General features: G+C 38.0%; 4 protein-coding genes and 2 non-coding genes across 6 annotated transcripts; 3 read left to right on the plus strand and 3 right to left on the minus strand.

Moving 5' to 3' along the window:
* The first annotated feature begins 98 nt into the window (after positions 1-98).
* Positions 99-180, plus strand: TRNAS-CGA. The gene has a single exon. It is a non-coding gene; the product is annotated as a tRNA-Ser (tRNA).
* Positions 181-541: 361 nt separating this feature from the next.
* Positions 542-1,712, minus strand: LOC103845101 (60S ribosomal protein L31-3). Its single transcript, XM_009121933.2, has 3 exons — positions 1,582-1,712; positions 1,337-1,455; positions 542-1,010 (listed from the first exon to the last, which is right to left on the minus strand). The coding sequence occupies exons 2-3, from the start codon at positions 1,414-1,416 to the stop codon at positions 731-733; spliced, it is 360 nt and encodes a 119-aa protein (XP_009120181.1). The 5' UTR covers positions 1,417-1,455; positions 1,582-1,712; the 3' UTR covers positions 542-730.
* A 249-nt stretch (positions 1,713-1,961) lies between these two features.
* LOC103845103 (malate dehydrogenase 3, cytoplasmic) lies at positions 1,962-3,758 on the plus strand. The gene is made up of 2 exons (XM_009121936.3): positions 1,962-2,567; positions 2,672-3,758. The coding sequence occupies exons 1-2, from the start codon at positions 2,408-2,410 to the stop codon at positions 3,631-3,633; spliced, it is 1,122 nt and encodes a 373-aa protein (XP_009120184.1). The 5' UTR covers positions 1,962-2,407; the 3' UTR covers positions 3,634-3,758.
* Positions 3,607-9,312, minus strand: LOC103845102 (zinc protease PQQL-like). Its single transcript, XM_009121934.3, has 21 exons — positions 8,909-9,312; positions 8,467-8,713; positions 8,265-8,390; positions 8,036-8,173; positions 7,817-7,951; positions 7,464-7,721; positions 7,249-7,386; positions 7,093-7,162; positions 6,790-7,003; positions 6,501-6,606; positions 6,135-6,368; positions 5,759-5,923; positions 5,526-5,675; positions 5,356-5,447; positions 5,000-5,081; positions 4,793-4,876; positions 4,598-4,714; positions 4,404-4,514; positions 4,218-4,298; positions 3,921-4,118; positions 3,607-3,847 (listed from the first exon to the last, which is right to left on the minus strand). Exons 1-21 carry the CDS (start codon positions 9,121-9,123, stop codon positions 3,782-3,784), a joined length of 3,027 nt encoding a protein of 1,008 aa, XP_009120182.1. The 5' UTR covers positions 9,124-9,312; the 3' UTR covers positions 3,607-3,781.
* Positions 9,313-9,373: 61 nt separating this feature from the next.
* LOC103845104 (histone acetyltransferase type B catalytic subunit) lies at positions 9,374-13,454 on the minus strand. The gene is made up of 10 exons (XM_009121937.3): positions 11,966-13,454; positions 11,835-11,876; positions 11,353-11,462; positions 11,182-11,250; positions 11,049-11,087; positions 10,880-10,956; positions 10,668-10,755; positions 10,481-10,562; positions 10,243-10,400; positions 9,374-10,164 (listed from the first exon to the last, which is right to left on the minus strand). Exons 1-10 carry the CDS (start codon positions 12,042-12,044, stop codon positions 9,526-9,528), a joined length of 1,383 nt encoding a protein of 460 aa, XP_009120185.1. The 5' UTR covers positions 12,045-13,454; the 3' UTR covers positions 9,374-9,525.
* Positions 12,306-12,377, plus strand: TRNAP-UGG. The gene has a single exon. It is a non-coding gene; the product is annotated as a tRNA-Pro (tRNA).
* Positions 13,455-13,541: the final 87 nt, after the last annotated feature.

Genomic DNA, 13,541 nt, shown 5'->3' on the forward strand with positions numbered 1-13,541 from the left:
ACCAATTCCTGATCACCGGTGCTGGTGGTTTTGCCAACTAGCTGATAATGGGATCTACCAAGTTTATTAAAGCTTAACGGAGCTTCTCATGACAAAAAGTCGATATGTCCGAGTGGTTAAGGAGATTGACTCGAAATCAATTGGGCTTTGCCCGCGCAGGTTCGAATCCTGCTGTCGACGTTTTCTTTTTTGCTTTTTTGTGTGAGTAGCGTATAATAAACCGAAAAACATTAAAGAGTTTTTAGCATTTGATTATTTGATTATTTTTCAACTTGTAACATTCATTTCAAGTTCCCATATATAAATCTTACGAGATTTTTAGCATTTGATTATTTTTCTTATATAAGAAGTCACAGAACACCATAACGATGATTTAAAAAAAAAAACACTGTAACCATAGCTTATAAAAAAGAAAGCATATGTATCACAATGGTAATGACTTCTGTATCACCTTGTTTAACACCATCATCGCTTCTGTATGTCACCTTGGTTATCACAATCACTCAGAACCATGGAAAGCAAGCTCCAAGCAAAATTCAGATGATAAGAACAATAAAACAGATTCATATTTAGGTCTTTGGAGAAGAAAACGAGTCTTTCCAATAAAAACTGCATCAGACAATTCAAGTAACACTACAAAAAAAAACACAGAGACACTTTGAAAGAAAACAACAAGAACTTGAAAAAGAAAGCCCCAAAACTTGTCCAAGTGACAGACTAGTCCAACTCTTCAATCCTCCTCGTCAATGACCTTTGTGCCAAGTCCACTGAGTCCTTCGGCAGGGATCTCAGCAACGGTGACAAGTGAGAAAAACTCTTCCTTTGCGTCTTCATCGTCGTTTCTCTTGCGAGCAACACGGACCCTAATCCTCCTTGGAGGTCCTCTGATACCTCTGCTCCATATCTGCTTGTTCAACTTAACGTCTACTCTAACGTCCTTTGTCCCCATGGCTTTCTCTGCAAACTTCCTTATCTCCTTGATGGCCTTTGGTGCCTTCTTCTTAAAGGTACTGTTACATAGTTAATTCTGTTATTAGCAGGAGACACTAAATCTCACAATACCAAACTCTAAAGAGCTAAAATCCAGGATTGAAAACATGTAAAACAATAAAACAAAAAACGTTTCCTTAAGAATTCAACTACAATATTAACTTAAAATGTATGATTACATTTGGAAGAATATAATCTTGAGACACTAATCATATAACACACAACCCTATAAGAAGATTGGTACAATACTATAGCAGGAAGAGACTACATTTCATTACAACACTATGAATAAGCAGATGACACATGAGGAGTTACAGAAGAACATTAAGGTTTTAAGAAAGCTAACCAGCTGTGAAGGCGTCTGTGGAGGTTGATGGTGTACTCTCTGGTCACCACTTCCTCTTTCCTTCCTTTTTTCTCAGACATCTTCTCTTTGGTCTGTGATGCACTTCTTCAAACTCTTACCTGTGCTTATCCCAAACCAAGAAACACTTAGAACACAAGATTCTCTTACGGGATACTAAACAGATCTGTTTGATGCTATATATCATTTACGACCAAAGAACAGAGAATTGAGCTTGATGAGAGTACCTTAGGCTGGAAGAACGTCGAGAGACAGGAAGGCGACGAGGGAGGATAAGTTAGATTATATATGTGACACTGAATTAAACCTAGATCATTTATTTGGGCTTTATTGGGCTGAGACTGCTTGTGCCATTAACCACTACTCCTTCGGGATATGTTAGCCCTTTACAGGCCTAATATATATACCCTATAGTTACAAATATAGGGGAAAAGAAACCAAAATTTTTAAGCTAAACCAATCCGATTGTTTTCATTAAGTGGAAAACTGAAAATCAGAAACTCAACTGATTATACATTTATCATATAACTTATTAAATTAATAGTTTATCCTATAAATTATTTTATACCAACTTATAACCTAAACTAAACCAGAAATTTAATTTACAAAACCGAGCCAAAACCAACTTAGAAAATGGGATTGTCTCCCTTTGAATAGTAAACTTCTCATTATGAGCTAAATAATAATGTTGTATGTTTTAAAAACTGGACCAATAACCGAACCGGAAAAACTTTTGGGTCATTGAACCATGTGGTCCAACCCGATTCAACCAGGTTTAGTACTTTTATTAAGAATAATACCATAATTATTTTTATGCCTATGAATATATAAAAAGTTTGAGGATCTTTACTCGGCGACGTTTCTTTCCATATATTCATTGTCTTTGTTGTATTACTTAGGTTTTTGTATAAGTATCAGGTTACATATTTCCTCTTTCTCAACTTTCCATAGATACCTTTTCTCTTTCTTGGTTTCTATAGCTTTATAAATTAAACTTTGGAATTACATGAACACCCATTCGTTGCTTGATTACATTTTACTTCTTAAGAAAAAATGGAGGTCGTCGGAGGAGAAGTTGATTATACTTTTGTTATTCAGAAATCTTTGGTTCTCTTGTTATGCGTTGTACTGTCATGGAAAATGATAGTATACATGTGCAATTTGTTAAAGATTGAGAAAGAACCTATAAGGGTTCTGGTCACTGGTGCAGCAGGTAAAATCAACCAAGTACTAGGTTTATGTTTCTTTTATGCTCTCGACTCATAGTGAATAATAATATTGAAATATGAATTAATTATAGTGAATTATTTTGAACAGGGAACATAGGATATGCAATTGCTCCAATGATTGCACGAGGTATGATGCTAGGTCAAGACCAACCCATGATTCTGCATTTACTTGATATAGAACCAGCTTCAAAATCACTAGAAGCTGTGAAGATGGAGCTTCAAGATTCAGCCTTCCCTCTCCTCCACGGCGTCTTCGCGACAACAAATATTGACGAAGCTTGTAAAGGTGTGAATATCGCCATAATGATCGGCGGATTCGCAAGAAAAGAAGGCATGGAAAGAAGAGATGTGATGTCAAAAAATGCAGTGATATTTAAAGCTCAAGCTTCGGCTCTAGAGCGATATGCATCTGATGATTGCAAGGTTCTCGTTGTAGCAAACCCAGCGAACACAAATGCCCTGATTTTAAAAGAGTTTGCACCGTCGATCCCGGAAGAAAACATCACTTGCCTGACTCGGCTCGATCATAACCGAGCTCAAGCTCGCCTTGCGGAGAAGCTAAGTGTTCCCGTGAGCAGCGTGAAGAACGTGATCGTCTGGGGAAACCATTCTTCAACACAGTATCCAGACAGCAATCATGCAACGGTCTCTACAAAGACCGGAGATCAACCGGTGAGAGAACTACTTGTCGCTGATCAGAAATGGCTGAAGAACGAGTTTAGTACAGAAGTTCAGCAACGTGGTGCAGAGATTCTAAGGGCACGGAGACAGTCGAGTGCTTTATCAGCTGCTAGCGCAGCTTGTGACCATATTCATGATTGGTTTCTTGGAACACCGAAAGGAAGTTGGGTTTCTATGGGTGTTTGTTCTGATGGCTCTTACGGTATAGCACCCGGTTTGGTTTACTCGTTTCCGGTTATCTGCGAGAAAGGGAGTTGGAAGATCGTACAAGGACTAAGTGTTGACGAGTTCTCCAGAGAGAAAATGGACGACTCTGCAAGAGAGCTAGCTGAAGAGAAGGCCTTAGCTTATTCATGTCTCAATGTATAGACGAAAACTGTTAAAATATTACAGTCGTGACACAAAAAATGTAGCAACAAATAAGTTTGTGGTTCTAAATCTCTTGTAAAAATGTACGAGAACTTGAATAATAAACGCCGAGGTTCACTAAAAAAGACAAGAAAGAGAGATTAGACTTTTACTTGCGAGAGTATCTCCAGATGCTAAAAACAAGAACAGCTAGACCAGCAATGCCTGCCAAAATCTGGAAACAAAAGAGACAAACTCATATATTAATGATCCATTTGTTGTTACATTTACTTAACACAAAGACTGACCTTGGTGTCACGAATAAAGCGGGTCTCCGGGCTAGACGCAAATATAGAGGAAAGAAAACCAAAACGTGATCTCTGAGGCATGAGAATGACAGCAGTGTACTGTTTCTTGCAAGGGTGAGGGAGGATTCGCTGTAATGCGGCTTGTGCTGTTTGTGGTGCAAGTGACTCTCTCATTCTCAAACGCCCTTCTTCTAGAATCTAATAAACCACAAGAGCATTTTCTTACTTTTCATAAAACTGTGTTTCTCTAGTACAATCGAAACCTGACTAGTTAAAAGGTTTTTTTTTTCAACTGACCTGGCATGAAGCGCCCAAATCGCCAGCGTAGACCCTTGACTGGTATCCACGTAGAATCCTGTCTAACCAGTAATAGTTTTCCTGAACAAAACAAGAAGGAAACAAAACGTTTTGTTCCTAAGTAAAATATGAATTTACTTTGTTGTGAAGATTTGTAACTCTGAATAGTTGGCACAAAAAGAAAACCTGCAGGCCATTTTCGTGAGCTCGTTGTTCTATTTCAAGGATGGCTGAAATGTCTTCCTGCGAAGGGCCTTCCTCTTGAAGCCGTACAATTTCTTCCAAAGCTAGATCAACCTGAAAGACAAAGAGGTTACCTTAAGGCAGCGAAAAGATACAGAGAAAGCGTTTATAGGATTATGTGGAAAAAATGAACGTACAAGTTTAGATGAGATTTCTGGATCACATGAAAAATTTACACTGATGTCACCACGCAAATCCGCTGTTCTAGACGGTTTATTCCCGCCAAGAAACACTGAGACCTCTGCGGAATATATCTGCTTAAGTAGGAAAAGTTAGGTCACTAAAGGTTGGTGATCATCATAGATAGAAAACAGACACATGGCAGAATATACCTGCCCATGCGTGAACCTGAGAAACTGGATTATCTTGGTCTCTAGAAGTTTTCCTAAAAAGCCGATACAGTGAATTTCTTCAATCTATCAATCAAACAGAGGTATGAAGCAAATGCATTAGACAGTTTCTTAGTAAAGGCAAGAAGAATATATCATCAACGTAATTAGCGTGGGTTTTAGTTCAGATGACAAAGCAGAGTCACTTACCATTGTTCCATTTGTTAACTGCACTGGAAAGCACAACTGGACTGAACACTGGGCCTCGACCATTGGACTTCGTACAAATTCTCTGTAATTTTCACACATTTAAAGCCAATATGGAAATATCAAGGGACTACACAGTATCATTGTCTCTGTTTAGTCGATGGTGTTTATCAGATATCTAACTGATATTAGTGCATTTAGAGTTTAACTTGTATATTTGGATTATGATTCAACTGCAACCAATCGCGAAACTACACATCAAGATTTTGGAAAAGCATCTAGGTGGGTGACACAGAAGCTAAACAAAGATTCACTACGTTGATAAACTTCGATAATGACACGACTAATATACAGCTTACCTTGTTATCTTAGTAGGGAAAGTGAATGGTAAGCCCTTGAGATCATCACGGTTGAAGTTGAGAATCGGTTGAGGAGGCTTAGGTATTCCACCCTGCATGGAACGAACGCAAGAATGCAGTCAAGTCCGAGCTAACTTTTTGTGCATCACAAGTGATGTGATCCTACTTACCAAATACTGAAGAATTAGAGGAAGGGCGATACTAGGATCAAGGTTCCCTACAATGACAACTGTAAAAGTTGATGGATCCCTAAAGCAACTGTTAAAGTATTCGCAGGCCTTCACCGGGTCAACTTTTCGTAGTTCATTTATCCGAATAGGCTGTGCACATTAGAGACTAAGTTAGAAATGTGGCTGGGCGTTCACCGAGATATAATTAGTCATTTAGCTCACAGAAGTATTACCCTAAAGAAATAAGAATTTCCATAGTTGAGTTCCTTCACTCTGTTGGCGAAGACAGTGTAAGGGTCTCTCTCTCGAGCACGGACTGCTTCTTCTGCCATTTGCATCACTATTCCAACCTCTTCTTCTTGTGGCATCACGTTTGTAGTAAAAAGTTGATATACAAGCTGGAAATAAGTATTGATAAGTTCAAGTGAGTACAAAATTACTTGAGGAGAAGAAGAGAGAAGGCACAATTGTGAAGGGATACGCCACGAATACGTTCCTCAACAAGTTAAATTTCAATCATCTAGATGTTAGCAAAGCTATACGTCAAAAAGATTGTTGAAACGATCAAGAGACACCTTAGTGCTTATATTCAGGAGGAAAAAGGCGAACCTGCAAAGCTGTTTCAAGGTCTGTGGGTGAACAATCACAAGAAAACGTTCTCATGTACGGCCCGAGTCTTGCGCTAACTTCAACCCTCTTACCAGCAAGCATATCCATAAGCATTGATGGCTTATAACCAAACATACCAATTTCACCTGCAATCGTTGATCCCATCGAGCATGATATGTAATCACTCTCAGGGAGTTCGGAAAGTCCTCCATATGCAAACCCTGTAAAAAGAACCTGTACGGAAAACAACAAAGGACAATCATAAAGTTAACTAATACAGTATAGAAATAATCTTAAAGCTTAATACATTGGCAACACACACACATGTCGAATTTAAAATATTGTAGCTTTCAGTTAATATGGCACCTGATCGTCCAAGAAGTCAGTGGACTTGTAGCAAACTTGCATTCCATTTGATAATGTCAATTCCGTAACCCCAACTTCTGGATATTCAAGCTGGTGTGTAACATCCCTTCATTGAACATTAGTCATGGATGAGAAATAGGAATGGAATATCTATAGGCACGTCAACTGAGCCGTTTAGTTCAGTTTAGTAAGAGACTACGAGATAGGATCAGTCTGAAAACTTAAGCCAAACATACAAAACTGAGGAAGTTATTAAGAGTGGGTGACCTATAGTTAGTTCAGAGCTTACCCAGGAGTTGGCTTCTCATTGACAACTTCTTCTGGAATTTTTTCCTCATCCCACGGAGCAATCTTCATTTCTTCCTCAAGACTATTAACCTTTGAGACAACATTTCTCATGTCATCAACTGTTGCATTAGATCTAGGTTCCATTGTCTTGATCACACAACCGCACGATGTTCTTAACTTTTCAGAGTATCTGGATACATCTGAAGCTGATATTTCTGCATGAGAGGAACCAATATAATTTAGATGAATTTAATAAAAAAAATGGAAATAGACTAAACTATAAGCAGATTATGCATGTTCTCACGGGGTAGAAGACTCTTCTGAAGTTGCGCCTCGTATTCAATCCCAATAACAGGTTCCTTGTGAAGGAAATGCTGCAAGATAAAACACAAATATGAACAAGATTTTTGTAGAGGGTAAAGACAGAAGGCAGGACAAAAAAGTTCATAACAGAATTTACCTGTATATATTCATCCCGCAAGCTAGTTGATTGGATTTGATCACGTTCCAGATAAGCAGATTCAATCTCCGACATCATGAGAGCTCGAACAACAGATATTTCACGCTCTGAGAACCCGTGAAGGCGTACCCTAGCGACCTAAAATACAAGAGAATCAATGAATGGGGAGAAAGGAGACAATGGCAAAAACTTGAGAGAGTGAAAGCAGAAGAGACCTCGAGAAGCATAGACTCTAGGGATGCCAGAGTTCCTTTCTCTTTACAAGAAGAACTCATTATATAGGCCTTCAATGGGCTCACCAGGACATCAGCAGCAACAGAACACGCGAAAAATGGAGGGTCCTTTCTACGAGATATTTTGAAGAGTCTCTGGTTAAGAGCATGCAGAAACATTGATTCTGCAAGCATATCTCTATAATCTTTCACCGTCTTCAGATCACTTACGGGCATCTTATAGCTAATCATGACTGCAGACTACAAGCCAAGACCACGAAAAAAGCTTAGGAGTTTGGAAATGGATATCAGGATAATGTCTGAAGAAGTTTTGGATCTTTTTAAAAGTGACTAACCCCAGCTGCTTCAGACTCAACAAAGCAAGAGAACCGTGTATCTTCATGAGAAGGAACAGGAAAGAATGGTATCTCTGGAGGATTACTACTTGATCTTTTATCCTCGAAGTGTGTCTTAATCAAATCAACTACAGTCTAGAAAGAAATCAGGAAGGGTTACAAACAAAGTCTGACAGAAACTCATAAATGATAATTAAAAATAAAAAATAGCAAGTGTACCTTTGTATCTGGAAAATCACCAACAGCGACAACTGCCATATTGCATAAATGATACCACTTCTGGTAGAATTTCTTCACAGTTGCAGCAGGAACAGACCGAATCACTTTCTCCAAACCAATAGGTAAACGTTCAGCATACTGCAGTCAAATGAAAGTCTCATAAGAACACACTGGAGTCTCTTTTAAACTGCAAAAATGATTAAGAAAAAAAAAAAAAAGCCTCACACACCTTTGAACCTTCCATCATCAGCTGCCAATGCGAATCCTGCATCCTTCCAGTAGCATTTCTGTTCCCTCGGTACTCTTCCATAACAGCACCTCTTTCTTTTTCCAAATCTTCCTTCGAGACTCGAATCTAAAAACAAACCGTTTACAGTTTCTTACGAACTTAAAAAAAAAAAGTCGAAACAGAGCCACAGAGACAATTTTACCTCGGAGCTGAACTCTGCTAAAATGGAGATAGCCTGAGATAGCAATTCAGGCTTATCGACAGGGACGAACAATTCGTATATAGTCTCATCCGCTGTAGTCATTGCGTTTTGACAGGGCCCAAACTCAGCTCCGATGCTCTCTAAGAACTTGACTATATCATGATTCGTGTATCTCGTGGTAGCACTAAACGCAAGATGCTCTACAATATGAGCAACTCCACGCTGATCCTCGTCTTCCAAAACTGAACTGCCAATGAATCAAAAGGCACACGTTGCGCATTTCAACACAAGTTCTTCCAAATTCATGAATTCACCAGATCAAATCAAAGTTGGATCAATACATTAGAGAACAGATTAACCATCACCAATTCGACTGAGAACGATCATCACTCTAAAACTCAAATTCACAAAAATCGACAACCAAGGTTATTATGCCTATTACCCGACTTTGACGGCGAGAGCAAGAGCGGCTCTCATTCTAGGTTTGGAGTTTCGTCGGACGTAGTAGACGAGGCCATTGTCGAGTCTTCCATAGTCGGCACCGAAAGGCTCAGGCTCGTTTCCGAGCTCCTGCTCCATATCCACACTCATCAGTTTCAGCGATCTGAATCCTTGTTTCCTCAGCACCTTCGAGCTCTCTCCCGATATCAAATCCATCTCTCTCGATCCCTCACTCTTGTCAAAAAAAAAAATCAAAATCGATTCTCAACAGAAGACGATTACAAATTCTTTCTCCCTCTGGTGACGCACTAGAGTCCCCACCTTCTAGATTTGTTCTTCTTATGTTTTTTTCTGCCTTGATAAGTAATTTTCCCGGTCCGTGGTTCGACCGGTATCGGTTTGTTTAAAAATTCACTCAAATTTTTTATTCAACTAACTGAACCGAAATTGACGGTTATCGACTGTAAATTCTGCTATAAATGTCATAACCGGAAGAAACCGCTAAACCGGAACTACATTAGTTTACTCAAACCTCCGTAACAGAGAGGTACAAAGCGTATACAAACAGATGGTCTTTTCTAAAGTGACATCGCTCAATAAAAAAAGTTTTTATTCGAATCAGATCCTTAACTTTGAGACTTTCTCAGCAACCAACTTAATCTCACGAATCCTTTCTTCAACCAATTGCTTCAGCTGCTCCTCTTGATCCGGTTTGTTTTCATCAACTTGAATAGCTTCTTCTCCATTGAGAGACTTGAAAACCACAAACGATGCTTCAGCTGCGAACAAGGTTGGAACATCCACGACCTGTTTTTTTGGAGCTTCTATATCTTTCCCAAGAATGTCAGCTCTCACATGGTTCGTGATGACAGATGTGTAATCCTCTATGTATTTGTCAATAGGATCAAGCGCGAGATATATCAAGATCTCCCAGCACTTGAGGAACTGTTTCTTGTTGATCTTCAGAGTTTCACGGACTTTCTCAATGGCATTCAGAGGCGGAGTGAATCGAGGTGTCTGAGCTTTCTTTGATAGCTTACCCTTTGTGAGAGTCTGAACAGCTGAATCAATGGCTGGTTTGATAGGGTCGAATGCGCGCAAGCGGTTTATGTCTATGCAAGTGCGAATGTGTTGGAACTTCTCTGATGGCTCTTCTACTGTCAGATCGTATACGTTTTCTGCTGTGGCCACTTTGTTTACAACCTCCACCAGATAGCTTCCAAAACCTTTGCCTTGGAAGGAAGGCAGGACCAAGATCTGAAATCAAAATTAAGAAACAGTATAAACAGTCAAATCGAAAAGAATACAAGAAGAACTGAGGCATATATATTGTACCTGGCTGAGTCGCATCCTTAACCTGTCAGGGTAACGGTAGAATTTATAAACTGCAGTAAAGCCCAAAATTTGATACAAAGGCTCTTCTTTATGCTCCTTCTTTTGAATTAAGAGATATAAATGCCAGTCAGGATCAGTGACATCAATCGGGTTGCTGCCTGATATAATGGACCAACGTCTGGTTAATACCAACAAGAGAACATAAAAATTAGGAGCAAGGGTGTGTGTGTTTGCATACCATCGACAAAAAGAAGAACAAGGGGCACCAATCGGCTATAGAGGAGTCCAGCATTTGGAGAGCCAATTTCCATCCGTAGAACCTGAGGAAAATAGACCATTATGGTTTTTTTTCTTAAACCAATCTGCAGCTCCACTGCTGATAAAAGCATCTCTGACTAATTTGCTTCATTAAGATTATAAGATACCTGGAGATCTATAGGTTCCACTTGAGCATTGATTCTGCTTCCATCTATCACTCCAGAATGCACTACCTCTCCGTTTGAGACCATATTCCTAAAACAATCAATGAAAACGTTAAACAATTATACATACACAAAGATTATAATGAGGAGCACATCTTAGAAAACACAGGAACAAGTTTGAGGTAAGTATGAAAGCATCCAGTAGGTGTGTCTACCTGATAAAATCTTTCTCTGTTGAAAAGGTATTCAGAAATTCATCCTTGTTATCAACAATAGTCTCAGCAAATATGTTCTGGGTGGAATTGAAATAGTTAATCATAAGAATAGAAAAATGCTGGGTCATTAGATACTATGATAAGACACTGAAGTTGACTATATTATTACCTGTAAAGCAGATTTGAGGTCCGTGATGCCTTTGTCTCCCTTGGAAGAATAAACAAAAAGACAACAGAAAATGATGCTCCAAGACGCCATACATAAACAAATCCAATGGATTAAAAGTGAGTTAGACACTTACATTGGTTGTGCTCTTGTATGTAATATCAGCATATGAATGCAATGAAATGCTATTAATCCATACGTTTATCTGAAACAAATAAAGTTGACAGCAACGCTAAACAAGACAATGACAAGACCAGAAACTTTAAAAAAAAAAAAGAGCAATGTAAATGTAAAAGAGCAAAAGTACCTTCAAACCATGGTAGCCATATATTTTTCCATCTCCATCAAAAAAGTCGTTTAAATCAACTGGATTAACACAAGGAACTTCAGGAAAACCCACTTCCTCTTTGCTAGAAACTAGAAATCAACCCACCACAAAAAAAAAAAAAAAAAAAAGAAGGTCAGATTATGTAACAACAACAACTCAAGAAACCCAATACAGAAGACATTCGTCACCCTCCTATGAGACTCATTCGAAAGAAAATACAAAAATCAACACACCCTAAGCATGATAGCAACTATGTGTACTGAGAAATTGACACAGAGCAATGACAATATCGCAATCACACACATACTCGAAACAATTTCATCTCATACAAACAAAATATTTCAGCCATTTCAGATACAAAATTGCCATTAAAATTGCCGATAAAGCCAAAAAACTACACACCTGGAAGGCGAAAGCATAAATAATAAAAAAGAAATTAAACATCAAAATCAGATACGTACCGAGATAAATTTTGATGCACTCGTTAGCCTCCACACCAGTATCTGTTACCGACAAAAAAAAAGAGAGACCAAATTAGAAGAAAAATACGAAAAGCGGAGCTACAATTGGAATAGGAGAAGAAATTACTTACCGGCGGGAGAGAATCCGACACGGCGGCGTTTCTTGGGCTCGGGGCCTGGACCGGCGGCGGATAGCTGCTTCTGAACCATGGAGAGTCGAGGCGGGAAGAGAGTGAGACAAAGGCGGGAAAGTTGTGGAGGGCTTATGGATATTTAGAGAGAGTGATGCGATACTCTCAGTAAAGGTAAAGCTTTAGGGATCTTTTTTCTGTATTCTCTTCTTGAGAAGAACAGACACCACATGATCCGCACGTGACTTCTTCTATCATAACTATTGCGAGGCCCGTTAACAGCCCAGCTACAGATTTTTTACATGGAATATAAATAAGCATTCAGCTGATTTAGCAACGAGGGCGTTTGGTCTAGTGGTATGATTCTCGCTTTGGGTGCGAGAGGTCCCGAGTTCGATTCTCGGAACGCCCCCATATACTTTTTTATCTTTTCTATTCAGTTCTGTTGCCAAAAATAACCGAGATTTTCAAAAAGTCCGTAATTTGTAAAAAGATGTAATAACTGTCCCCTACAAAATGTGCCAAAATGTTACAAAATGTGCCTAATTTAAGTCCATCTTTACGAAAGGTCAACTTGTTCAAATTATAATTGGGAAAATTGCCCAAATAGAACAAAAAAATCAGGTTATTGTCCCTTTGGTATAAAACTAATTTTGTCCATTTTTTCTCTTTTTTACCCTTTGTATTTCTGAAAACTAATGAAATAAATAATTTTGAGAATCAAAAAAATTATTAAAAATATAAACAATTAATAAAAAATCTATATACACAAGCTGGTAATTTTCTTTTGTTTAAAAACTTGGTAAATAAGATTTTTAAGATACGTTCTACTAAAAGTAGAATGCGTCTTCAACGAAAAATAGTATAGTAGAAAACAATTTCTAAAATAAACACGTTCATCTACTTCTTTTAGAACACCCATTTTACTATTTACTAAATTTCTAAAAAAGAGGAATGCGCATTCTACTAATCGTAAAGGTATCCACTTTCTTTCCGAATGCATCTTCTACGTTTATAAAGTATTCTAAATTTCGGAGAATGTATTTTCTATAATGTACTCTTACGTCTACTCAAAGTAGAAAATGTATTCAGAATTTTTATCATTCTTCTAAACTTTTAGAAGTCGCCTTCTACGGATAAGAATACCTGATTTTTTGCGAAAATTAATAAAATTTCAGTTAAGGAAATATTCTAAAAATCTCCTAATAATATTTAAACTTCCTAAAACGTGTTATGGTCGATTTTACTTGAAAAAATTAAAGTAAAACCAATTCTCCCTTCTCTTATTCATCAATCTATGGGTTTTCCATAATTTTTTTTTTGATTCTTCTCGCAAACTCTTGTTCTCTATGATGCATATCTATACCTTTTTTTCTTTTTTTGTTTTCGATTGCCTTTCAAAATTTTTTTCCTTTTTTCCATTAACTTTTTTTTTTAAATTCAAATTGTGTTCAATTAGATTAAATATAGGGATAGTTTTGGGATTATGAGAAAAAATATACTATTGAGACAACTTCATGTTGGTTTTATACCAAGAGGACAGCAACCTTGTTTTTTTGTTCTCTTTTAGCAATTT

The sequence above is a fragment of the Brassica rapa genome, chromosome A10 (assembly GCF_000309985.2).
Source record: "Brassica rapa cultivar Chiifu-401-42 chromosome A10, CAAS_Brap_v3.01, whole genome shotgun sequence".
NCBI classification, from domain to species: domain Eukaryota; kingdom Viridiplantae; phylum Streptophyta; class Magnoliopsida; order Brassicales; family Brassicaceae; genus Brassica; species Brassica rapa.

Coding starts and splice junctions, on each gene's coding strand:
- LOC103845101 (XM_009121933.2), bottom strand. CDS start 1,416: ATGTCTGAGAAAAAAGGAAGGAAAGAGGAAGTGGTGACCAGAGAGTAC. Junction 1,011..1,336: donor CACAGACGCCTTCACAGCTG/GTTAGCTTTCTT, acceptor ACTATGTAACAG/TACCTTTAAGAAGAAGGCAC.
- LOC103845103 (XM_009121936.3), top strand. CDS start 2,408: ATGGAGGTCGTCGGAGGAGAAGTTGATTATACTTTTGTTATTCAGAAA. Junction 2,568..2,671: donor TCTGGTCACTGGTGCAGCAG/GTAAAATCAACC, acceptor TATTTTGAACAG/GGAACATAGGATATGCAATT.
- LOC103845102 (XM_009121934.3), bottom strand. CDS start 9,123: ATGGATTTGATATCGGGAGAGAGCTCGAAGGTGCTGAGGAAACAAGGA. Junction 8,714..8,908: donor GCTCTCGCCGTCAAAGTCGG/GTAATAGGCATA, acceptor ATTCATTGGCAG/TTCAGTTTTGGAAGACGAGG. Junction 3,848..3,920: donor GCTTTATTCGTGACACCAAG/GTCAGTCTTTGT, acceptor TTTTGTTTCCAG/ATTTTGGCAGGCATTGCTGG.
- LOC103845104 (XM_009121937.3), bottom strand. CDS start 12,044: ATGGTTCAGAAGCAGCTATCCGCCGCCGGTCCAGGCCCCGAGCCCAAG. Junction 11,877..11,965: donor TGTCGGATTCTCTCCCGCCG/GTAAGTAATTTC, acceptor TGTCGGTAACAG/ATACTGGTGTGGAGGCTAAC. Junction 10,756..10,879: donor ACAGAGAAAGATTTTATCAG/GTAGACACACCT, acceptor TGATTGTTTTAG/GAATATGGTCTCAAACGGAG.